General features: G+C 49.6%; 1 protein-coding gene and 1 non-coding gene across 2 annotated transcripts in view; one reads left to right on the forward strand and one right to left on the reverse strand.

The window, feature by feature from the left end:
• The window catches only part of INTS9 (integrator complex subunit 9), an 85539-nt gene that overhangs the window by 60031 nt on the left and 1629 nt on the right, over positions 1-23879 (forward strand). The window contains exons 8-16 of the mRNA XM_037150447.2: positions 104-238; positions 8211-8322; positions 10896-11076; positions 12962-13022; positions 15738-15909; positions 18615-18739; positions 20592-20759; positions 23086-23184; positions 23488-23625. Coding sequence (XP_037006342.2) covers positions 104-238; positions 8211-8322; positions 10896-11076; positions 12962-13022; positions 15738-15909; positions 18615-18739; positions 20592-20759; positions 23086-23184; positions 23488-23625 — 1191 coding nt within the window. The remainder of the gene's footprint in view (positions 1-103; positions 239-8210; positions 8323-10895; positions 11077-12961; positions 13023-15737; positions 15910-18614; positions 18740-20591; positions 20760-23085; positions 23185-23487; positions 23626-23879) is intronic.
• Positions 11933-12036, reverse strand: LOC119053031 (U6 spliceosomal RNA). Its single transcript, XR_005083227.2, has one exon. It is a non-coding gene; the product is annotated as a U6 spliceosomal RNA (small nuclear RNA).

The following is a 23879-nucleotide window of genomic DNA, read 5'->3' on the forward strand; positions in this document are numbered from 1 at the left end:
AAGTGGAGGAGGATACTTCTGTGGTTTTCTCCTGCAGGTGTGTCGGCACGACAGACAGCACTGCGGGGAGTTCACGCTCCCTCTCACTGTGGTTCCTTTCCAGGAGCTTTTCGGTGCCGTCCAGGTGACCCCTCTGAGCTCCGGCTATGCCCTCGGGAGCTCCAACTGGATCATTCAGTCCCATTACGAGAAAGTGTCGTACGTCTCGGGGTCCTCCCTGCTCACCACACATCCCCAGGTAACTAACCTCTCACTCAGCAACTCAGCTTTTTGGTTATTTAGCCCAAATTCAGAATTTATCCAGAGTACCATCAGCAGTTTTCTTTTTGTGTTTTTTTTAAAGATTTTATTTATTTATCTTCAGAGGGAAAGGGAAGGAGAGAGGGAGAGAAATGTCAGTGTATGGGTTGCCTCTTGTGTGTCCCCTGCTGGGAACTGGTCTGCAGCCCAGGCATGTGCCCTGACTGGGAATCGAACCGCGATCCTTTGGTTCACAGGCCCGTGCTCAATCCACTGAGCTATACCAGCCAGGGCCCATGAGCAGTTTTTTAATCTTCCTAATTTTTGTTTCTGTAGACACTTTTAAAAAAATTGTAGTAAGAGCATTTGACATGAGACCTAGCTTCTTAATAAATTTGTGGCTGTCTATTACGTTATCGTGGACCACGGGCGTGGTGTTGTGCAGCGGGTCTCTGGAGCGTACACAGCTTGCTGGGCTGAAGCCTCATGTTCTGCAGATACTCTTCAGCAACGTGAGGTTACTGTGTCCCGACATTTAAATCTCAGGTCCCTCCATAAGATCTGCTGCCTCTAGCGTCACCTCTAAGGTTTTGAGATTTCCCAGTGCTTATAACAATCACAGCCTGATGTAGGAGAGAGACAGACACCTGTTTACTCAGCAGCCATTAACTACTTACTATTTACTAAAGGCCTACTCTGTGCCAGGAGCCTCTCTAGGTGTTAGAGATTCAGGGATGACCCACAGGCAAAGTCCTCGCTCAGGAATCTAAGCTCAGTTGCTGTGTGGAGAGAGGATGGTATGCAGAAAATAAATGAGCGAGGTAATTTCACTGTGTTATAATTACTGAAACCAACTAAGTGGGGTTATGTATAGAGGGTTAGAGACTAGATCGGCTGGTCACAGAAAGCTTCAGGGGGAGCTCTCATTGGAACCCAGGCCTGAAGCAGTGAGCCACATAGGGCTGTGAAGGCGCCCCCTCACCGAGACCCCACCGGTGAAGGGCCCCCAGTGCAGGGGCATGGGGGTGTTCGCAGGCAGGGAAGACCATTGTGACCTGCAGCGCACTCACTGTGCAAACAGCTTCGTCGGCAGAGATGTCTGAGAGATTAGCAGAGAGGCCCGGTCATATAGCACCTGGTAGACCACAATGAGAAATTTCGATTCTATTTTAATGTGTAGAGAGAAGCTATTGGAAGACTTTAAGTTGGTCATTCATTAACAGTCATTCGGCCCTGGCTGGCGTAGCTCAGTGGATTGAGTGTGGACCTGCAAATCAAGTCACCAGTTTCATTCCCAGGCAGGGCGCATGCCTGGGCTGCAGGCCAGGTCCCCCAGTGGGGGCCACATGAGAAGCGACCACACACTGATGTTTCTCTCCTTCTCTTTCTCTTTCTCCGCTCCTCTCTCTTAAAATAAATAAATCTTTTTTAAAAAAAAAAAGAACTTTAAAAAAAATAGTCATTTAAAAAATTGTTGTAAATGTATTATTTACTCCATCCTAGGTATTTGTAGAGTTTATTACTCACTTTTAAAATCTTAGTCCTCCCCATGTTTGTAGAGGAGGGTGGGGCATAGTTGCAGACGGTGGGTAGGTGGGTGGCTGCGTGGCGGTGGCTGGGCAAGTCCAGGGCCCGTTTCACTGTGGGGAAAAGAGTGGCTGCTGGAAGCCTGGAACAGTAGGGTGCGCCTGGGCTGCCACTCTGCGTTGGCTCTTTATTCCTTCTTGTATAATTAAGTTTCATCTCAAGGTCTAGAGGGGACAAGCTGTAATTTTTTCCTATAGCTAGCAGAATTCTGGGCCTTTCCCGCTCATTGAAATCAAAAGCCCATCAATGTCATCTTAATCAGCTTCATTGAATCAAATTTTTTATTGGCAGCTTCTATCATTCCTGATCTATTCCTCCAGGAAAGACAGAAGGATTACTTGGCTGCCAAGTCTTCCTGTTTGTCCCGCTTACATCAAACCGTTACAGGACCATTGATGTCATTTCCAGTAAATTATTCTTACGAGGTTCATAAATTTAAAGAGAAAATAAGGTTTTGAAAGTAATGAGCAACATACTTAAGTAATTAATTTTAATTCTTACCTGCAATCAGTATTGTATGTAAAAAAAGAAAATAAATTAGATTTTCTTTTACCCAGATAATTGGATTCTATATTGAATTAGCGGGGATAAGAAAAGTTTGGGTTTGAGAAAACTTCCTAGTCTACTTCAGAGGTCAGCAAACTCTGGTCCATGGACCAAACTGGAACCCCCACACCTGTTTTTGTAAATCGTGTTTTGCCAGAGTGCAGCCACATGCATGTGTTTATGGATTGTGAACGGCTGTTCGCACACCACTGTGGCGGGGGTGCCTCAGGCTTGATGGGAAAAGGCCAGCACTGGCCCACGTGACGTGAGCGGAGCCCCCACCAGCTAGGGGGTGAGTATGGCGGGCTGCTCTGGCGATCAGATCCGCCCAGGGGGACGAGGCTTTGACTAAACCTGAGGTGGCAGCAATGGGGAGAGAAGGTAAAGAAAACGTCGGCAGTCCTGCCATTCAACAAGTGTATATGGAATGCTCACTGTCTCCAGGGAAAGAAGAATACAAGTCAAAGATTTCACACCTAGACGGCCTTGAGAATGGTGGTAGTGACACTAACCCAGTTGACAAGGAGGAGTTGGTGGGGCGTTGGCTGTGGAAAGGGTGACTGGTGTGATGAATAGGAGTTCGAGAGAGACACCAAGCTGGGGCACGGATTGCACACAAGCCTGGAGACAAATTGGGGAGTCTTCAGGTTTCGAAAGCATATAAATGAAGGGCTGAGGGAGAAAGACGGGGCTGCGGGGAACACTTACCAATAGACAGTGGAAGGTAGGAGAATAGTCCTGAATTAAAAATGTTTGGAGAGTTGCAGGAGATGAGGCCAAAAAAAGTGCAGCACCCCAGGTGGAAGAGGAGGACCAGCCTTGACTGAGCCCAGGGCCTCAGCATTAACGTTCTTAGTTAATTATCTGATATTCCACACCCATGCTGAATTCTCACATTGGTTCTAGTGTTCACTGGCTGATGACCACATCTGCAAAGATGTACCAGTTTTGTCCCTTCTCTTCCAGTCCTTGTATCTTTTACTTCTTTTTCCCATCTTGCAAGTAGACTCTCTAGTCCCGTCTCAGCGGAAGTGATGATCCTTGCCTTGTACCAGATTGTAAAAGAAATGCTTTTGTAGTTTCTGCTAACTACATGCTTACTATAGGTTTGTATTTATCAACTTAAGGAGCTTCTCCTCTAATCTTAATTTTCTGATTTTTAAAAATCAAATATAGACATTGTACCTTACAAACGTTTTTTCTGAGTCTGCCAGACAATCATATGATTTCTTTTCGTTAGAGCATTAATATAGTGAATTATAATGTTAGCTTTTCTCACATTTAACCATCCTTGCATCCCTTGGATAAATGTTACGTGATCACAATTCTTTTTTTTTTCTAAGATTTTATTTGTTTACTTTTAAAAACAGGGGAAGGGAGAGAAAAAGAGAGGAAGAGAAACATCCTCTCCTTGCATGCCCCTAGTCACAGACCTGACCCACAACCCAGACATGTGCCCTGATTGGGAATTGAACAGTGACCTTTGAACCCACTGAGCCACACCAGTCAGGGCACAATTTGTTCTTTATGAAATGCCCACCTGGAATCAGTTGGTATTTTATTCGAGTTATTATTCATATTCATAAGTGAAAAATGAACCCATGTATTACTTTCTTCTATCTCTGGAAGCGAGTTACATTAATTAGTCTCATTAAATGATTTAGGCTCCTTTTCTCCTTTTTCTGTTGCCATAAATATACATGGTAAGGGTTATCTTTTTAAAATATATTTTATTGATTATGCCATTACAGTTGTCCCATTTTCCCTGCTTCACTCCCCTCTGCCCTGCACACCCGCTCCCACCCACATCCGCCCCCACATTTCCTGCCCTTCAGTTCATGTCTGTGGGTTGTACCTATAAGTTCATTGGCTTCTCTACATTTCCCATACTAATCTTACTCTCCCCCTGTCTGTTTTCTATCTACTGTCTATGCTACTTACTCTCTCTACCTTTTCCCTCTTTCTCCCCCTCCCACTCCCCTGTGGGGGTTATCTTTTCTTGAAAGTCAAATTCCCCATCAAACTGTCTAAGCCAGGGATTACCATTTTAATTTTTTGCATGGTTATTGAGCTATATTTTATGAGTCAAAAATTTGCCGGTTTTATCACATTTATTCATTTTGACAAGGTTTTCAAACCATGAAATTGTTGCAACACATGGAATTACGTTACCCTTTTATTTTAATTTTTTGTATATAATTATATTTTTCTTTTAAATTCTGTTTTGTTTTGGATTTTTTTTAAATTTATTTATCTTTTAGAGGGGAAGGGAAGGAGAGAGGGAAAGAAACATCAATGTATGGTTGCCTTTCATGCGTCCCCTGCCGGGAACTGGCCTGCAGGGAACCAGCCTGCAACCCTGGTATGTGCCCTGACTGGGAATCAACCCACAATTGTCTGGTTCGCAGGCCCGCGCTCAATCCACTGAGCTACACCAGCCAGGGCTTATTTTCTTTTTTTAAATATATTTTATTGCTTGTGCTATTACAGTTGTCCCAAGTTGTGTCCCCCTACACCCAGTACCCCCATTCCCTCCAGCCATGCCCCTCCTCCTTAGTTCATGTCCATGGGTCATGTATATAAGTTCTTTGGCTATTCAATTTTTTATACTGTTCTTAACATCCCCCTGTCTGTTTTGTACCTACCAATTTGTGCCTCTTATTCCCTGCACCTTTTCCCCCTTCCCCCTCCCCACTGATAACCCTCGAAATGATCTCCATATCTATGATTCTGTTCCTATTCTGCTTGTTTGCCTAGTTATTTGAGTTCAGTTAGTGATAGTTTTGAAGTTATTGCCATCTTAATGTTCACTGTTTTGATCTTCTTTTTCTTATATAATTCCCTTTAACATTTCATATAATACTGGCTTGATGATGATGAACTCCTTTAGTTTTACCTTGTCTGGGAAACACTTTATCTGCCCTTCCATTTTAAATGATAGCTGTGCTGGATAGAGTCATCTAGGTTGTAGGTTCTTGCTTTTCATGCTTTTTACCACTTTGAATACTTCTTGCCAGTCCCTTCTGCCTACAAAGTTTCTTTTGAGAAATCAGCTGACAGTCTTACGGAAACTCCTTTGTAGGTAACTCTCTGCTTTTGCTACTTTTAAGATTCTCTCTTTATCTGTAACCTTTGGCATTTTAATTACAATGTGTCTTGGTGTGGCCCTCTTTGGGTCCAACCTGTTTGGGACTCTGTGCCTCCTAGACTTGCATGTCTATTTCCTTCACCAGTTTAGGGAAGTTTTCTTTCATTAGTTTTTCAAATGAGTTTTCAATTTCTTGCTTTTCCTCTTCTCCTTCTGGCACCCCTATGATTTGGATGTTGGTGCGTTTAAAGATTTCTCAGAGGTTCCTAAGCCTATCCTCATATTTTTTAATTCTTTTTTCTCCTTGCTGTTCTGATGGAATGCTTTTCTCTTCCTGTGTTCCAGATTGTTCATTTGATTCTCGGCTTCCTCCCCTCCACTGTTGATTCCCTGTAGATTTTTCTTTATTTCATTTAATGCAACTTTCATTTCTGCCTGCGTCTTTTTTATGCTGTTGCAGTACCCAGTGAGTTCTTTGAGCATCCTGATAACTAGTATTTTTGAACTCCGAATCTGGTAGGTTGTATATCTCCATTTCATTTAGTTCTTTTTCTGGAGTTTTGTTCTGTTCTTTCATTTGGGGTATATTTCTTCATCTTCTCATTTTGGCAGCCTCCCTGTGTTTGTTTTGTGTATTAGGTACATGGGAATCATATAGGACTGCTGTTTTTGTTTGTTTGTTTGTTTATTGTGGTCATTTAATTTTCAGAGGAAGACAATGGTGATGGCTGAGGTTCGGAGGTAATGTTTTAAGGGCCAGAATTTGTTCTCCGTTATATGTTTTCATTTAGATCAGTAGTTCTTAACTTTCTGGGCTCACGGCCCATAAGACAATCCAATTAAATCTGTAGAAAAATGTACACAGGCACACGCAGAATTGTGTGTACCATTTCAGGGCTTTTTCTGGACCTTCTCAATTCCCCCACCTTCTGTCAGCCCTGGGGATCATCGTTGGCTTGTTCTATCTAATAAGATGCATATAAAATTATTACCATTTTAAGCGGAAAATGGTACCCAACGAAGCCTGGTCCCCTTTGTCACCATTCCGGTTTCCTTGTGTTTGCTGCATGACACAGTCAGTGTTCCCAGTCTCCTTATACATGTGCTGCTGTAAACCGCTGCCCTTCACTGCCCCTCCCTTCCTTCTGTGGAGGCCGTGAATGGGTGCGTGTGTGTTGGAGAAGCACAGGTAGACAGATCAGTTTTGCCACGCACCAGAGGAGCTTTTATACGCGTCAGCGTACATCTGCAAACAGAGAGTAGAAGCTGTCTGTTCAGTCTCATTATAGCCATACTTTTTCTGTACTCTCATTAAAGAAATGTTTTTCAGGTTATAACACAGCTTATATCACAATAGTCATGTTATTTAAAAAAATAATGAAGCCTGTATATCCAGGCTATATAAAATGCTAAAAGAAAATACATCACCCTGGCTGGTTGTAGCTCAGTGGATTGAGCACGGGCCTGAGAACCACACGATCGCGGTTCGATTCCCAGTCAGGGCACATACCTGGGTTGCAGGCCAGTTCCCAGCAGGGGACACACAAGAGGCAACCATACATTGATGTTTCTCTCCCTCTCTCCTTCCCTTCCCCTCTAAAGATAAATTAAAAAAATCTAAAAAAAAAAATCTTAAAAAAAAGAAAATATATCAAAAGGCACATATACTCAGAGATAACAGTGCAGATGGTGGGTCTTGCTGGGCTACAATTTGGAATTTTATTTCTTTTTTTGGAAAATCTGGGTGGAACAGAGAAAGGAGGGGTGAGGCCTCTTAGTGAACGGTGTTTCTGGCCTTTTCTTCTAACGTTCCAATGAGATATTGAATGACACTGAGGTAAAGGGGTGTCTGTTACCAAGTGAAAATGAGTTGGCTCTCTAGCATCTTGATCGTGGGCCTTCAGTTTTGTTTCCAGTTTGAATCTTGATTTATTTAGAAACAAATCAAGAATTCAGATTGTGCAGGTAAAGATAAAAACCACACCTCCTAAGGATCCCATAACACGGTGTCAGAAGATTTCCCAGTTCACAAGAATGTTGTGGATATTAGCTCAGGAGACTCTGAGAGCTCATTCAAGGGAGATGAGTCAGGAAATATGCCCATTTTACAAGCAACCCGGCTCAGGGCCTCGGCCGAGGTCATGTGGCTACTAATAGGCTTGGAAGGAAGCTTCGTTTCTGATTCCTGACCTGGTGCTCTGCCTGCTTCCTCTGCCGCTGAGACTTACAGAAAACCACCTCAGCGCCTGAGTCCCAACTTCTGTTTTCTCGTAACAAACGCCGATTTCATACTTTGCAGAGCTGATCTGAGAATCGCATTATGCTGCACAGTCGTTCTCACGGCATGACCCCCCACACGGGCCCCAGGGACAGCTCCTGGGAGCCTGTCGGAAATGCACATTCTCAGGCCCACTGCAGACCTGAGTTCAGCAAACTCTCCAGGTGATTCCAATTCACCCTCGAGTTCGAGAACTGCCTGTGATAATGTGAGATATTTTGAAAAGAACAAAAGCAGTATAGAACTCTTCTTTTTTTCACTGGAGTAAAGTTGGTATATAGTGAAACCCTAAGATCTTAAATGTACAGTCCGGTGAATTCTGATACCATGTGCTCACCACCCCAGTCCAGACGTATTTTTCATCACCCCATAAGGACTGGTGATAAAGAGCAGCATCGATGTTGTTTTCCTTTACTATTTGTGCATAACATCTCTTTCTAAATTACTAAACGCGATTCTCTGGTTTTTCAGCCCATGGACCAAGCATCTCTCAAAAGCAGCGATGTTCTCATCCTGACGGGCCTCACCCAGATCCCCACAGCAAACCCGGACGGCATGGTGGGGGAGTTCTTCAGCAACCTGGGTATGTGGGCCACGCCGGTCCTACCTTGGGCGGCTTTCAGGTGTATTTTTCTACACTTTGCCTCTGTAGTATTTGTGCCCTTCCCTTCATACTCACGCCCTGTGGTGCCCCTTTTAAGGCCTCTTCCCCATTGACTCCCACCCATTTTTGCTCCTCCTTCAAAACTTGAAGTCGAAAACAGCTACTGTTAAGCAACTGAAATCTGAAGGTGCCATAATAATAGTTATTATAATGGTAAATTTGAATTTTTTGCATGTTACACAACAGATACTCAGCACTCTCTCACTTGTTTGTATAGAAAATTCTTATTTAATCTTATTCTTGCTGTGGGGTGGGATTTGGTGACGACGGAGCCGGGGTGCTCACAGGTGACAGCAGTCAGACAGGGAGGAATCGCACCTTTGCCAGTAATAGCACAAAAGAGACCGTACACAAGTCTTCAAACGACGTCTTCATTCAACGTTGTTTCTGTATAGGTTGTTGAGATGCCTGCATGGGAACTTACCGCATTTTGCTGTGCATAGTGCACACATTTTGCCCAAAATTTGAGGAAAAAACAAGGATGCACATTTTATATACACGGGTATAATGATTACATACTACAGGCATAACAACCCTGTGTATCGTGCACACAAAAAATGTGGATGTGCAGTGTACCCAGGAAAGTGTGGTAACCCTTGTTCCCGTCAATTAGCCTGTGCTAAAGTTGGCTTCATTACACCTTGTTTTGCTTAAAGTGGCAGAACCCCCACAACAGCCTTCACTGATGACTCCCGTGCACGGGCCATGACTTCACAGCTGCGGCACCACCGAACAGGTGTATTTTTTCCCTGTTTGGTTGGTGTTCTTTTTTTCCTTCGTCTGGGAGAAAACTAAATTGAGAGGCTTGGGGCATTTGCTACCTGGAAGAAATTTATTTTTCTTTGAACTTCATTGTCAATAAAATCTAGAAATCCTGCCTTTCTTCTAGAAAAGAGTAGGTCGATCGATGTCTTAGCTCAGGCTCCTGTGACAAAATACTGTGGACTTACACAACAGACGTTTATTTCTCACAGTCCGGAGGCTGGGAAGGGCTGGGAGTAGGGTGCCAGCATGGTCGGCCCCCATCCTTCTCGCTGGCAGACGGCCACCTTCCCCCTGTGTCCTCTGGTCACAGAGAGGAGCCACTCTGGTGTCTCTTCCTCCTCTTGTAGGGACACAAATCCCATCGTGGGGGCTCCACCCTCATCGAAACCTCATGACCTCCCAAAGCCCCCGCCCTTAACACCACCATATAGGGGCTTGGCTCTGTGACTTGGGGGCACACCATTCAGTCCGTGACAGTTGGCAAACAGGAGCTGAAGAGCTCAGCCCTCCATCTGCAGGACCGTAAGTGGTCCTGCTGCTGCTCCGGGGGAGAGAAAGTGTCTTCTCATATGGAAGGGTTGTCCCTTCAAGTCTCCCTTGGCAGTCCCAGCAAGCATCATCTTTTTTTGTTCTTTGCTGATACTAAGCCAAAGAAATTTACTCTTACTTGGAAAATTCATTGGGCTGGTCTCAAACAGAATCTTTGGTGTGTGTGTTTGCTTATAATCTAGAATCATAAACACAGAGAACTTTAGGTCTAAGGACACCTTCTAATTCACTGGCTTTCAGAGTCGGGTCTAGTAACCACTTGCTTCAAGGAGCCCCTCATTAAAAATGCAAGTATGGGGGCCCTGCCACAGACCTGGGGAAGGAAGAGACCCAGAAGAAAAGTTGAATTTTCAGCACATTTCCTGGATATCTTCATGCAGACTAATGCTTGAAAACCACTGACCCAGGTTACTCCCTCATGTAACTGATGGGGAAACAGAGGCCTCGCTTGGCTGCCAGGGCCCCACCCCCACCCCGAGTCCTGTAGCAAAGGCAGGACTGGAGTCTGTCCTCTACCCCGACCACCGATCGCAGTTTCTCCAGGACACCGCACCCCGGCGAGAGCAAGCCTGCTGGCACTCGGGGGCTGCTGCTGGTTTCGGTTTCGCTCAACAAGCCGGGCTTGTCGAGGGCGCTTAGACTTTTTAAGGCTTGTTGTAACTTCTAATACAAGTATATCTCTAAGCTGCAATGCCTCGTGTGATGAGGGAATTTGAAGTAGGAAGCACTGTCTTACAAACATTCCTGAACGAAACTGCCACTAGAATGAGTCCGGGGCAAAAACTGGCCTATATTGACCTCAGTCGTTGAGCAGCGGTCAGAGGCTGAGCAGAGGCAGACCCAGCAAGGTTCCGAGCAGGAGCCAAAGAGGAGCAGGGACGGTCTTCTGTCCTGAAGCTCGGCTGCCACTAATGACCTTTACAACCCAAACCCTCCATTGCCCATCCTGCTCCTGGGGACTGAGACTGTGACAGACCCTGGCTGCTCCTCAGAACCGGCGGGTTATTGCAGCTGTGAAGTGAGTCGTGCTGACAAAAATAGGAAGTGAAAGAAACCCAAATACTATTTTTAAAAAGTTCCATTCTGGAAAAAAAAATGATAAAAATAGGAGTTTCATCCTCCTTTTATAAAACTGCTCTTCTGATCCCGTCGTTTGCTTGCGGCCGCACCTCTTCCAGCGCTGACGGTCCGGAACGGCGGGAACGTGCTGGTGCCCTGCTACCCGTCCGGCGTGATCTACGACCTCCTGGAGTGCCTGTACCAGTACATCGACTCGGCCGGCCTCTCCAGCCTCCCCTTCTACTTCATCTCGCCGGTGGCCAACAGCTCCCTCGAGTTTTCCCAGATTTTTGCTGAGTGGTATGTCGTATTCTTCATTCTGAGTCCCCTTTTGAGGCACTACATTCAGGCAGGAAGAGCAGAAAGGATCCTGTTTTGTCCTTACATTGGGACCCTCTTTTTATTTTTATTGAATTTATTGGAGCCATCTTGGTTAATGAAATTATACAGGCTGCAGGTGTACGATTCTATAGTACATCATTTGTATACAGTATTGTGTGTTCACCACCCCAAGTCTACTGTGAAAATTTCATTCTCCGGCTTTTCCGCATCTGCAGTGTGAAGACCGTGGTAATGGAAGGAAATGTGTTATATTGCTGAGGTTCAGAATAGTTATCAGAGGAGGAAGGATGAAAGATAAAGACTTAACATAGCCAGCACTTTCAAAATTAGTGACAAAAATGTTATATTTTTATCTTCTCACATGCTACATCTTCTGCCTCTTAAAATTGCATTCAAAAAGGGAGATTTTAAAGCCCAAGCCCATGTTGTCTAAATTTATAATACCAAATCTAAAAGAAAAACTATATATAATTTTCACTTAATAGCACGCTATTTGACAAAATTAAGTTTTATTACAGCGGGAAATGGCTTGATCAGATCTAGGGTGGGTGAGTTACTGAACAGTCTGAAGTCAGTGAAGCTTTTTTTAATCTTTTTTTTTATTGTTGTTCAAGTACAGTTGTCTCCCGTATTCCCACCACCACTTTCCCCCGCCCCACCCACCCCACCCTCAGTCCGGCCCCTTGGGCTTCGTCCGTGGGTCCTTTATCCATGTTCCTTGACAACCCTCACCCCTCTTTCCCCCCTTATCTCCCATCCGCCTCCCCCCATCACTGTCAGTTTGTTCTTTATTTCAGCGTCTCTGGTTATAGATAGAATTAGGGAACATCTCGTGAATTTACGTGTCGCCCTCACGCAGGGGCCGTGCTAATCTCTGCGTTGTTCCAGTTTTGATGCATGTGCTGCTGGAGCAAGCACACGACGTCAGTGAACCGGTTGGGACCATGTAGATGCCTGTTTGAATCTAACTCGCCTGACCAGAGAGGGGAGGGAGGGAGGAAGTGGGCCGACTTCTGCAGTGGACCCAGCTGTGCCTCAGACGCATTTCCAAACACTCGGGTGTGAAAACACACATACTCAGCGTGTATTTAACCCTGGTGTGGTGTTCTCCTAAGTTTCTCATCGGAAGGGGGTGTGAACACCATTCTGTCTGCCCTTCACCCACTCTCTTAAGGACACCCCCCCCTTTTAGTCGTGGTCCAGGTCCTCTCCTGGACTCCACATCCATCCCACGAGTGCACTGTTGGTGTTTGTCAGGAGGACTGTAAACACGCTCCACCTAAGACATTCGAGGCGTCTCTCAGTTACTCTCCAGTTTGAGCTACCACAGGTGCTCGGTGGGGAGAAAGACAGAAGTTAAGGCTCTGAAAAAGGCATGGCCCTCTCTCCAACATTGAGCCCAACCAACTTGGCATGGTATCTCGGATTAGATCCTGGAGCAGAGAAGGGACACGAGTGGAAAACTGGTGAAGCAGCAGTGCAGTCTGGAATTTAGTTAATTGTGAAGCACTGAGGTCAATCTTTCAGTATAACAGGCTTGTTGTTGTGTATGGCACTGACACCGGGGACCCTGTTTCTGCAACTTCCCTGTATATCCAAAATTATCCCGAAATAACAAGGTTACCTCTTAAGAAAAAAATTTAGTGAGGGTTTTAAAGGCTGAAAAAATGTTGACAAGAGATTTCTACCTGAGCGCTCTGTAATTGCTGGGTTTTATTAACAGTGAGGTGAGTGGCAGGAACATTTTAACTTCAGTACTTATTATTTGCGCTGCCACCACTAGGTGGCAGCAAGTGACCCTGTGTGCGCTACCTGACTGGCTTCTCTGTTTCTCCTCCTCAAGGCTTTGTCACAACAAACAGACTAAGGTGTATCTCCCAGAACCACCTTTTCCTCATGCAGAGGTAAGAAAATGGCCTACTGGGGTCATAGCAAGAAAGTAGTATAGATTAATAGATGTGGTGGGGAGAGCAGGCCATTCCATTTTTTAAATTATTTTATTGTCGTTCAAGTGCAGTTGTCTGCATTTACCCCTCACCACTCCCCCCGACCCCAGCCATCCCCACCTCCCTCCTCAGCTTCCACCTTGGCTTTGTCCACATGTCCTCTACAGTTGTTCCTGAAAACCCTTCTCCCCTTCGCCCTCCCATCGGCCCCTCCCTCCTCCCCTCTGGTTACTGCCAGATTGTTCTTCATTTCAGTGTCTCTGGTCGTATTTTTTAAAAACCCTTGCACAAGCTCACCGAGCCCTTTATTTCCTGTGTGAGGTGACAGATGAGACTCACTGCCTCCCCCTGGTGCCAGGGCAGCATGTCCCCAGGGCACCCTCATGGCCGACCTCTGTCCTGCTGGCTGGCGGAGGATCCTGCTCTCACACCTACTGCTGACTTCTTTGCATAACTGGTTCTTAGGTTCTTATTGTAAAGTGTTCTTTCCAGTTCTGTTAATCACAGAGGTAGGTTTTAATGGCGAAAATAATAACCTTTCAGTTTAACAATAGGGGGGTCAAAGGCATGAACCCCCAGTTATAAAACAGGGAGTCAGGTTGATGTGCACGGCGTGGTGGCCGTGGTCACTGGTGCTGCCCTGAGCATTTGGACCTCATGAAGAGCACGGGTCACAATGTTCCCATCACAGGGAAGAAAACTGTTGTGGCCACACGGTGACAGATGTCAGCCAAACTTACTGCAGTGACCCCTTGCGACATCTGCAGACACCGAGATGTGGCGTCGTGCACCTGAAACCTGTGTCACACACCAGCTGTGCCTCAGTGCGAAATGGGAAACGTCCCTCGCTTGCAGAGCTGGGGCGTGTTTGTGTGTTTGTGTGTGGCCGTGTGCCTCACGTCATGGCTGTCGCCACCTGGTGGCCCACAGCACCTGTGGGGACAGCTGCCGTGCACCTAACCGTTTCCTGCTGTCAGACAGTAGCGCTGCTCCTGTTTTCCTTTTATGTGTTTTATGTCCGCACATGTTATGAAATCTATGATGCATGTGTACATTTTTAAGATGTTTAAGGTGGTGTGTGACTACTTCAGAAAACCGACAGTCTCTGCCCAAGCACAAGTAGTTCTGCTGGTCGAATGTAGTATGTCAGTGGGACAGCTCGGTCCAGTCGACAGAGAGAGAGATGACTGTATCTTAGTCTCCACGTGTTGGCCAGGAGAAATGCAGGAACTGCAGGTGACTCCTGAAAAGTGACCTGAGTCACTCGTGCAGACCTTCTGCTATTTCGTCCCCACGGCGGCTCCGGGACAGTGGACTTCCTAGTCTTTCAGACAACCGCTCACCCATTTACCTGGGGCCAGGCATGATTTCAGCCAGCTGGTTTTGTTTGCATGGAACTCGGAAGGAACGTGGGGTTCAGTGCTTGCCATCTGCTGTGCACACTCCCCAACCCCTGGACCCCGAGCACCCGATGGCGACACCTGACAGAGATCCCCAGGCTAGTTGTGCTGTCTCACAAATAAAAGCAGTTCTCTCTGAATTAAAGATTTATCTCTACATTTGGAGACTGTCCCATTCTGGCCACATTCTCACTACCGGGGTGACTTCAGTTGGTCTGGAGGTGTTGGCGGGGCTCCCCTCTTCTGCATTTAGGGCTGCTGCAGGATGCAGCTGGGCCACAGGTCAAGTCATTGTCCACTAAACAGCTTCTCTGGACGACAGTCACTGTGGCTTAGTTGGTGTGTAGGGTCTCTGATGTCTGGGTTTTGTCGCCTGACCTTCCGATACTGGAGTGGGGGGTGGGGCCAGGTAGAGCGAGCAGGCGGAGGGTCTGGGCAGGGGTCCTGAGCCTCTGGCTGTGGCTGTGTCTGTCCTTGGCGATGCTGACATTGGGAGGGTGTTGTAAGTGTTGGGCTGGGAGGGAGATGATTTTGGTTCAGTCCTTTTTAATCCTCACCCGGGGGTGCGTTTATTGATTTTTAGAGAGAGAGGAAGTTGGGGGAGGGGGGGACGTCTATCAGTTGCCTCTCACGTGCGCCCTGACCAGGGATCAAACCTGCAATCTTTTTGGTGTACAGGATGACGCTCTAACCAACTGAGCCACCCGGCCAGCACCAAAACATAAACTCTTGAGATGGGTTTGAGCGTGCGCACAGTGTGCTTCTTACTGTGGCCCTCTGTGTCATGAGGACGACACATGGCCTGGATTTCTGAAGGCCAGTTTGGTCTCCGTCTTTATTAAGTCACCACAGTAACTTACAGCCGTAACTTCTCGAGGAGGCCCCGCATCGGTAATAGTTGCTCTGCCTCGGGTGTCTGTGGCGACAGAACGTGCCGGTTCCCATGTTTTGGGAAGGCTGCTTGCACTTGAGACGGTAACTGGTGTTGCGGACTCCTGGGCCCGGGCAGGAGTGTCGGGAAGCCATACAGTCTCCCGACTAAGACGGCGTCAGGCCGCAGCAACCTGAAAGGTTCCCACTGAGCATATTAACAGTGTTAAAAGGTCCACCTGTTAAAAAGTTACATTGTAGGTAAGAGTTCAGTCTTTGGCCAACTATAATAAGACTTGTTTGTATTTTTAATTTACTTCTGGTTACGCTCAGATGGTGTGGGTCTTCCTCCCACTGAGACAGGCTAACAGTTCTTCGTGTGCTTTTTCTGTATCTGTTGTAGCTCATTCAGACCAACAAGCTGAAGCACTACCCCAGCATCCACGGCGACTTCAGCAACGATTTCAGGCAGCCGTGCGTGGTCTTCACGGGGCACCCTTCTCTCCGGTTTGGGGACGTGGTCCATTTCATGGAGCTCTGGGGAAAGTCTAGTCTCAACACTGTCATATTCACAGGTAATTCCATCCTCTGGCCTTCCCACTGGGACCATCACTGATGCGCCCACTGGGTAGAGACCTAGGGACAGTTTAAAAATAAGGCATAAGTATGAACACTCTTGTTATAAACACCAAAGGATAAGAAAACCACAGGAGAAGAGTCAGATAAAGCAGGCTGTCTTGTTAAATGACTGTACTAGACAAAACTTTCGAGTCTCGGTTTGTGGAGTCTTCCCCGAGACGGAGCTTACCCCACTGCCCTGGGCGGGGCTCCGCGAGCCCTTCCAGACCTGGACTAGCCGCCGGCCTTGTTCGATGCTTTAGGAGTCATTTCCCGAAGTGGCTGTTTCTCCTCTGGTTAACGCTCACTCTGGCTTGCAGGGTTTTTCTGGAGAATGAACCCCTCAGAGTAAAATAAGTCCTTTTATGAGATCAAGTAAGGGTTTTATTTAATCACTATATATTTGATCAATTTAACATCTTCTGATAGCCTTGGGATCTGAACATCTTACGAGCTGTGAGGAAAACCCTGCTCCGAAGTCGGGTCCGGCTTCCTGTAGCTCAGCCGCGTGACCTCAGCTCCCTGAGCCTCACTTTCCTCCTGGGACCACGGGCGCCTGGCGGCTCTTTCCCTGGGCAGCCTGTGCATTGGCGATCGCTGAGAGAAGGCACTTTCTACTGAGCCTGCACATGAAGCTGTGGGTCAGTTGCTGTCTTAGAGTTTTCTGACCACTGTTGAGACTTAAGTAACGGAGCAGAGTCTAGTTGTGCCCACAGCTTCGAAGCGAGAGGCATCTCGGAGCATTTCAAATACGGATTCCCGTGGCCGTGGGCTCCTGTTGGTGACTTTGAGGTGGGTTCGCGGACGCAGGACGCCGCCCTGGGCTGGGTGCAGTTGGGAGGCAGGAACAGCTCTGTGACTGGGTGTCTGAAAGATCCGTCGCTGGAAGGCAGGTGGACTGGAGCCAGGACAGGGTGATGGCGGCGCACCCTGTGGTTGGGGCAGCGCTGTGGGTCTGCGAGTGTGCGGGCGTGGTTACGGAGAGGCCTTGTTTTGGTTCGGGCCCAGTGTGGTCAGCCTTCTCTGGTGGTTTTGAAACCATTTACGTCCCACCTCCTGGCTGGCCGAGAGGGCCAGGCCGCTCCTGCTAACACCAAGGCCTTGCAGAAAGTGCCAGACTCAGAGAAGCAGCTGTCGGGATGCTTTCCTAGTTTCCTGGGTCCCCTTTCAGCCTAAGGCGGAGGAAGTCAGCCACGAAACACTGGCTCGTGACCCCCCAGAGCCTCCCGTTGTCTAGTGTGGCCAGGCAGGTCGTCAGGGGAACGTAGCTGTAGTGGGACTGAGGCGTCTCGCTTGTCCTTCCTGAGGTGACGCGGACTCGGATACGACAGTGGTGCGGCACTCACATAGGTGCCGTGGCAGGTGGTCGCCACTGTGGGGACTTTTCTTCAGCCAGTTCCATGAACTCAAGGACTCTGCCATTGTCTGTCGCAGCTCTGGGTAATGAACTTAAATTTAAGCTGGTTTGTGGGGCGTCCAGAGTGGCTGTTGTGTCATCCATGATGTCCACGAGCGTCGGGAGTTCCCAACCGTTTCCCACCCCCCCCCAACGTGGCGCATGGGACCATTTCCGCCCGTGGCGTGCAGCCGAGGCGGGACTGCAGCTCGCACTGCACGTGGCGGGGGGTCAGCTGTCCCTCCCGCGCAGCCCGTGCCAGCCCCGTGTGGGCTCCTGGGTGCTCTTCCTGAGGAAACAGGGTCCACGGGCGGGCGTTAATCTAGGCTGGCCGCAGCCGCCCGGACCACGCCGACCCGGCAGGCAGAGCCAGCCCGCAGGCCGAGTTGGAGTGGGAGAGCCTCTTCCATGCTGGGAAGCAGCCGGTCCTTTGGCTCAGGGTGGGCGGCATCCTCGGCGGCGTGAGTAGCCCCTGCCCAGCATCGGCGAGAGCGGCTCCAGAGGGAGCAGACCGGCCACAGGACGAGCCCGGATTCCATCCTGGTGCGTGGCTCTGCCGGCAGGAGTACAGCAGTCTCAGCGGAAGCACGGTGCTAATGTGGGTCAAGGTCATTTCCAGTGTCTTCCAGGGCTGTGCAGACGAGCAGATGGTGTGCAGTGTGTCTCCAACCCGGGCGCGAGCTGGGAGCTCTTCACCCGCGCGGTCCATGCCAGTGCCTTCCCTGAAAGCACGGCTTTGAATTTGTCTGTTGTGGGGGCAGAGTCCATGCATCCTGGTCTTCCTCCAGTTTTCTTTTTTTATATATATTTTTTACTTATTTATTTTTAGAGAGGGGGAAAGGGAGAGAAACCTCAATGTGTGGTTGCCTCTCATGTGTCCCCCACTGGGGACTAGGCCCGCAACCCAGGCATGGGAATCGAACCAGCGACCCTTTGCTTCACAGGCCCGTGCTCAATCCACTGAGCTACACCAGCCAGGGCCTTCCTCAGGTTTTCATCTAACATTTTTTTAGCAGCTGTTGATGCTTCTGGGCTGAATAAGTTGTTGCTGTGATGGTTGCCAAAAGGTGATTTGTTTTAATTGCGTCATTTCTTTTATAGTCACCATTTTGTTGCACAGAAGAGCTTTCCCCTCTTACTCATCCCTCCCCTCATCCCCCCTTTGCCGAGCCCTCGCGCTCACGCCCACCTCCCCCTACAGCTGTCTGCTCATGCCAGAGGCCCCTGTCGCCTGCGGCTTACACTGTCTCTTCTGTGCTCCCTCAGAGCCCGACTTCTCGTACCTGGAGGCGCTGGCTCCCTACCAGCCCTTGGCCATGAAATGCATTTACTGCCCCATCGACACACGACTGAACTTCATCCAGGTGTCAAAGCTGCTCAAAGAAGTGCAGGTAACCATGGAAACGGGGCCAGTGATTCCGTGGGGTGGAGCTGTGCTGAGGGGCGGGTACCTGGCGTTTCCTGTCTTCCTCACTGCTCAGTGACTGCAGGGCGCTGGGACACGGACTGCTGGTCACTCTGCCCCCTCCAAGTGCTGAAAGAAGTTCCCTTTCTAAAGAAATCAAAATTGGAAGGACAAAAAGGCATGAGGGCCACAAGGTGCTCCGTGAGGGCCACCTGTGTCCAGGGAGCGCCGCCTGCCCCTCCCCCACAGCTGCCCGGCGGCCGGAACACTCCTGGGCCCTCGCTGCACCTTTGGGTGGTCACCACGGTGTTGTTTGCTGTTTTAGAGAAGTTGGTCTCTTCCAGCTTTTGTGTTTTGGGTTTTTCCATTTTGCATTTTCTGCCACAGAGGAGGGGAAGTAGCTGGGGAAACGTGGAAGGTGAAAGGAAGAGATCTGGACAGAAGGAGAATGTAGAGGGAGAGCAGGGGGACCCACCGCCCCGGGTCAGCCACCACTGGGGGCATGTGTCTGACGGATGAGTGAACGGGAGGCTGGTCAGACCGGTGGAGAAAGGCAGCGTGTCCTCGGCACGGGCCAGAGGGACATCTCCGAGTCCCCATCCCCTCGGCTTTCTCAGGACCTTCCACCGGGGCCAGGTGCCCCAGCTCTTCTCTCAACTTCAGCTGGTGGTTAGCCCTTCACGTCTTGGCCAAGGTCAGAAGTTCGCTTTCCTCCTCTTCGCAGAGTCTTTGACCTCTGGGTGAGAGGCGCCAGCACAGAACTCAAAGGAAGGGAAAGCTGCAGACCCTCAGGAATGCAGGGATAATGGACGGCAGTGCTCAGGAGCCTGCCGGCCCCGGAGGGAAAGAGTGCGGACTTTCTGCAGATGTGATGGGAGCAGCCAGCCAGCTTTGGCCTGCGGGGGGTGATTCGATAGCCCACTGTGTCCTCCGCACGCTGGAAGACACGGTGAAAAGCCTATTGTTTTCATTACTGGGTAACTTCACACCGTATTCCTCAGGCCAGCGGTGTGCTCAGCCAGCCCCCTGGTGATGTGCCGATGTCGGAAACAGGAGGCCACCTGGTGTCCGGTGTGAGAGGGAAACACGGGGAAGGTCCTCAGGCTGAAACTGGAGCCGGATGGCTTTCAGACAGTTATAAGATACGACCAGGTTAGGAAGAAAAACAAAAGGAGCAGGAGCCCTGAGGAATCAGCACTGTTTTAAATGCAACCAGTTCGGCCTATTGGGAAGCTTATTCTTCCAGGAACTTGAGGCCCATTCCAAATTCTTAAGTAAAAGCGGTGACTCTGCCTTTTGACTCTGTCAGCTGCCAGGATCAGTTTTCAGCTGGGTGATGTTTGTCCAAAGTGCACATGGCTTTGCAAAAGAGAATGTGTAGAAAAGAGTTCTACCTGATTCTGTCTGTCCTGCAGTTGAGTGTGTGACCTGACCGTTGCCCACTGTCCAGCACCCGTGGACCTGCAGACACCAGACTAGCACGAGAAGTCACAGCTGGCCAGTCAGCTGAGAGCAAGCCCCAGCCGTGATGGCAGGACAAGGGGCTCAGAGACCACGTGGTAATAGTCACCACCAAAGCAGCTCAAGTCTCGTGAAAAAGCAAATACAAATACAAACGGAGGCCTGAATCCCTTGCTTGTCAACATGGCTGGCAGTTCAAGGCCTCACCGTAGATTCGTACTTTCCTCCCCTGATTACTCGGGTTTGAAAGGAAAGTTCAAAAAAGCCTGGGCGTGCTGAGCCTGGGCATCCAAGACAGCAGCATTAGGTACGGAGTGGGCCTTACCTACGCCACTCTACCTCACAGCCTGCTCCCTCCCCGCCCGTCTGCCCCTCAGCCCCTGCACGTGGTCTGTCCTGAGCAGTACACGCAGCCGCCCCCCGCGCAGCCCCACAGGATGGACCTGATGATCGACTGCCAGCCGCCGCCCATGTCCTACCGGCGGGCCGAGGTCCTCGCCCTGCCCTTCAAGCGGCGGTATGAGAAGATCGAAATCATGCCGGAGGTGAGCCGTTCTCTTCCTCAAGGTTAAGCTCGGGTTATCGCTTGGGTCTCTGGAAGAAGACTCTAGCTTTCTTTTGGGTTTGGGTCAGATGTGGTTGAACCAAAGAATCCCTTAGACCCATAAGCCAAGTAGGTGGGAAGAGAGGTGGGCTTTTCACTGTGTCATTCTGATTTTTCAAGTAATGAAGCGACAGGTGTTAACATCGGGCCTGCTGGCCTGCTGCTCCGAGGAACAAGTTTGTGATCCGGGAGACCAGGGACCAGGCCAGGGCCTTGGGGACCAGAGATGCTGGTGCCTCAGCCACCTTAGGGTTGTGGGGTTTCCCCTGCTTCCTGGACCTCATTTACAAGTGAGGGCCAGGTTTCACCAAGTTCAGGGATAAATGGAGGAGATAAGCATGACCAAAAGTAAGGAATGTTAAACTTTATTAAGGGTTGCGAGCCATTGATGGGATCTATCAAAGCCTAAATATTTCAGTGACATGGACCGGGGCCTGTTTTAATGGGGAAAGGTCAGGCGTGCTGCCGGCGTGGCTGGTCTGGGGGAGGCAGGCAGGAGCGAAACGCAGCTCCCGTAATGACGGACGGCGTGGGAAGCCCTGCAGCAAGTGCTCCGGCTCCTTTTGCCTTTTCGGGTGGCTTGAGCATGTTTTCAACAGAGAGTAAAACGAGGCAGAAAAGCTTGTTACAAGCGGCGTGCTCCGAGTGGCCCCCTGCTCCTGCCCTGGGGACCTGTCGGAACTGCGGGTTCGAGCCCGGCCTCCGCCTGCTGGATCAGGCCGGCCCAGCAGTCTGGTGCAGGTGCAGAGTGTGAGGCCCCCGCCCGAGTCCCAGACCTGCCCCAGTTTTCAGTGCTAGAGGCAAAAGGAAGCCAGATGTCATTTTCAAGACAAAAATGAAAACATTAAGACATCTGCAGAGAAACCATCCTCTTAATTAATTTCTGGCATTTCTCATTCCAGGGTTTATCCAGGATTAAATAATCATGTTAGCTTGTCCATTTCCATTTTAAATCACCAAAAGAAAAGAATATACCTGCCCATACGCCTTCTGACACTGAGCTGGAGAAGGGATTGGCTCTGGAGAGGGGCAGGGGACACAGCACCCTGTTTTGTCCTTCACAAAGTCCCTCCCTCACACCCAACAGGCGCAGACTAGCAGCTTTGACCCTGCGACCGCCCTGTCCCCACCTGGGCCTCGGCAGGTCCTGGGTCACTAGCTGCACCTCCTGCAGGTGGGCTGAGTTCGGGGCCCTCCGACACCTTGGGCCGGAGCTTTGAAAGAACGGCTCTGCTTCAGGACTTCAGCTGCCTGACGCATTAGGTTGATATCGCCGGTGTTGGGCCCTGTTTTGTTTCCATAATTTGGCACTGATAGGTTTTCCTTTTGACAGGGGAGAGGTGAAAGCAAGTTCCCCCTCCAGAAAGGGGCCTAGTTTTTGTTTCGCTGTTTGTAACACAAATGTGGAGCTAATCATCTGCATGTCTAGACATTAAGGTTGTTGAATGTGTGAGATTTTGCTTTTCGTTTCCTCTGCATTTTGCTCGTGTCAAAGTGAGAGACGCCGGTGCCCTCGGACTGTCTCCGCCTGGTATGTACTTTCCCGCCCAGTGTTGGACAGTGGGGTTGAAGGGTCAGGCTCGGACTCCAGCCCCAGAGCCAGCAGCCCTCCAACCTGCCGGTGTCCAGACTCGTTACAGATCACAGCCCCAAAAGCTTCTGCTTATGTGGGTGATATCGATTGGTGTTCGCTGTACTACAAGCTAAAACTGAGACATTTAAAAATATGTGTGAAGGTATTTTAAAATAATATAAACCCATTAGATGTTAACTAAAATATCTTTTATGAAAAACACGTTAGAACAAAGGCAATGAGAAGAGGGGCGCTGTCGCACATTCGCAGGGCCCTGAAGGATGGAGACGGGGCGGCTGTCACCCTTCAGGGGCTGACGAACAAGAGGGAGGAGCAGTGCCCGTGCAGGAGGCCTCGGGACCCCCGGTCGGCTCGCTCCCTCCCCTCAGCCCGGCTCACCCACCCCCAGCCCTCCTCCTCCATCTTCTCTCCCTTTATCGCAGGAGGTATTAGATGTGGGATGTATGTTTGATTAAATTTTTAATTTTTTTTACCTTCTTTCTTCCTTAAAGTTAGCTGGTCATTTTAGATTGCAATAAGGTAAATAAAAATTCAGAAGGGAAATAACGGTGATCTCCACAGGCTCAGCTCTGTGACACTGGGAGACTGGCACCTTTCCCCACCGGCTGTGTGTCCGTCCCCCCGCATGCCCCGAGACCAGGGTGCACCGCACTGAAACCCTGTTTGCTTCCAGCTTGCCGACTCGCTGGTGCCCGTGGAGATGAAACCTGGCATTTCCTTGGCAACCGTCTCGGCCGTGCTGCACACTAAGGATAACAAGCACGTCCTCCAGGTACCTGGGGGGGCGGGGGGCACGAACCTGTGGGATCCCTGGCCCAGTGGCGACCGGAACCCTTCCCGCAAGAAGGTCCTAACGTGCTGCCAGCTCCTGGGACACTGCCTCCCAAACCGGCAAGCGCTGGAAGCCAGACGAGTCCATGGATTCGGTGTGAAACAGAGGGCACCTGGTGTAAACTCTGCACCGCTTATTTCACATATAAGAAAAGGGGAGAGAAACGATTACTCAGAGACGGGGCCGCCAGACCTCCTCTGCCCTGGGGAGGGTCCTGATGCCACCGTGCCCCCTCCCACCCAGCCCCTGCCCAGGCCCGCCCAGCCCACGGGTGGTAAGAAGAGGAAGCGGGCGAGTGACGACATCCCGGACTGCAAGGCCCCGAAGCCCCTGCTGAGCGGCTGCATCCCCGTGGAGCAGTTCGTGCAGACGCTGGAGAAGGTGAGCGCTGTCCCACCCACGGGGCCGTCCTTCCAGCCCCGTGTGGCCTCCTGCTGCGGGGAACGTGCTGCTTTTCTACTTACTCCGCGGTCTGAGCTACTGTCGCTTGGTCCAAGGTCATGCCGGGGAACAGAAGCAGGGGACAGTTACAGAGGTGAGAGGAGTGTGCCACCTTTCCCCACGTTCCCCTGTTGCTTCTCGGACTTCCCCTTCCTTCCCATCAAGTACAGGCAGCTAGGAGACCGATGGGCAGG

This window comes from Artibeus jamaicensis, unplaced genomic scaffold, assembly GCF_021234435.1.
Source record: "Artibeus jamaicensis isolate MK-2021 breed Jamaican fruit bat unplaced genomic scaffold, CSHL_Jam_final scaffold_537, whole genome shotgun sequence".
Taxonomy (NCBI): domain Eukaryota; kingdom Metazoa; phylum Chordata; class Mammalia; order Chiroptera; family Phyllostomidae; genus Artibeus; species Artibeus jamaicensis.